The sequence below is a fragment of the Macrobrachium nipponense genome, chromosome 42 (genome assembly GCF_015104395.2).
Source record: "Macrobrachium nipponense isolate FS-2020 chromosome 42, ASM1510439v2, whole genome shotgun sequence".
Taxonomy (NCBI): domain Eukaryota; kingdom Metazoa; phylum Arthropoda; class Malacostraca; order Decapoda; family Palaemonidae; genus Macrobrachium; species Macrobrachium nipponense.
The window spans coordinates 25,222,552-25,223,742 of NC_061103.1; the positions used below are offsets into that span (position 1 = coordinate 25,222,552).

Here is a 1,191-nt window from a genome sequence, read left to right on the forward strand (position 1 = left end):
ATTCATATGGAACAAGCCCAGTGGCCAATCACTTGAAAGACAAGTTTCCAAAGAATATGGTGTTCATTAACAAGAAGTAAAGGGAAATACGGAAAGAAGAGATACGACTTATTAAAGATAAACATAATTTAGTCAATAGATACAAATATAATAAATGCAAGAAAAGTAGTATTAGGGCAATATTGCATGGCATTTTCGCATGACCTTCTGAAGTTCCAACTGCACGACATCCTCTGGAAGCCGTTCCAGAGTCCAGCGGTGTGAGGTATAAAGGTCTCCTGGAACTGAGAAATTCCACAGCGTCATGTTCATTAGCGAAGGAGATAATCGAGTTTCGTTAAAAGGGTTTTCATAAAGTTTTCTTGGGTCGTCTTTGATGTTTTCAAATACTAAATTGGATTCAAACTTCTTCTTTTTTATTTGTTTTAATGTATCAACATTTTGTCAGGTTTCCACAAACGTCTGGAAAAGCAAGTTTTCAAAACTGGTTTTTGAGAACTAAGGGATAATGTATAGGAGAACCCTGAAGCTAGTTCTAATTCATAGCAATTTAGATTTAATTACGTCACCCTTACTGTAATTGCTCTTGCTTAAGTCATCAGATATAACAAAAAGCTAATGACAATAATAATGAAAACGAAAGTTAATAAAAAGTGAGAACCCATTACGTAAGTCCTTGATAAAGAAATATTAAAGTTAATCATAAAAAGAGCAAAGATTATGACGGCGTGATTATGTTAGTCCTTTTACCAAGGTGCAAAGTGTCATTGAGTTGATAAAAGTCAATAACAATAATAAAAAAAAAGTTAATAAAAAGTGAGAACGCATTACGTAAGTCTTTAATAATGAAATATTAAAGTTAATCATAAAAAGAGCAAAGATTATGACGGCGTAAGTATAATTAGTTCTTTACCACGAAGCAAAGTGTCACAGAGTTGATTACATAAAGCAAAAACTGAAATATTTAAAACTAGTGCGTGTGGATGGATGTCAGGCTCCCTCAAGCAATTTGACTGCAGGAAGTCTTTACAGCCGAGGGAAGTGGTTCTCCTGTGGCCCGCCGAAGTATCCTATTCGTGTCCAGTGCCAACTTCATGGCTTGTCTAGATCACGGTAAGTGCCATGTCAATGGCACTCTGGCCTGGCCGAGTGACTTCCGAGTTAGGAAAATGTCATAGGACGCTGCATTTT

At 36.0% G+C, this 1,191-nt stretch overlaps 1 protein-coding gene across 1 annotated transcript in view; it reads left to right on the forward strand.

Moving 5' to 3' along the window:
• Positions 1-341, forward strand: part of LOC135213307 (PDF receptor-like) — a 26,129-nt gene extending 25,788 nt beyond the window's left edge. Inside the window, exon 5 of the mRNA XM_064247287.1 lies at positions 214-341. Within this exon, the coding sequence (XP_064103357.1) occupies positions 214-341 (128 nt within the window). The remainder of the gene's footprint in view (positions 1-213) is intronic.
• Positions 342-1,191: the final 850 nt, after the last annotated feature.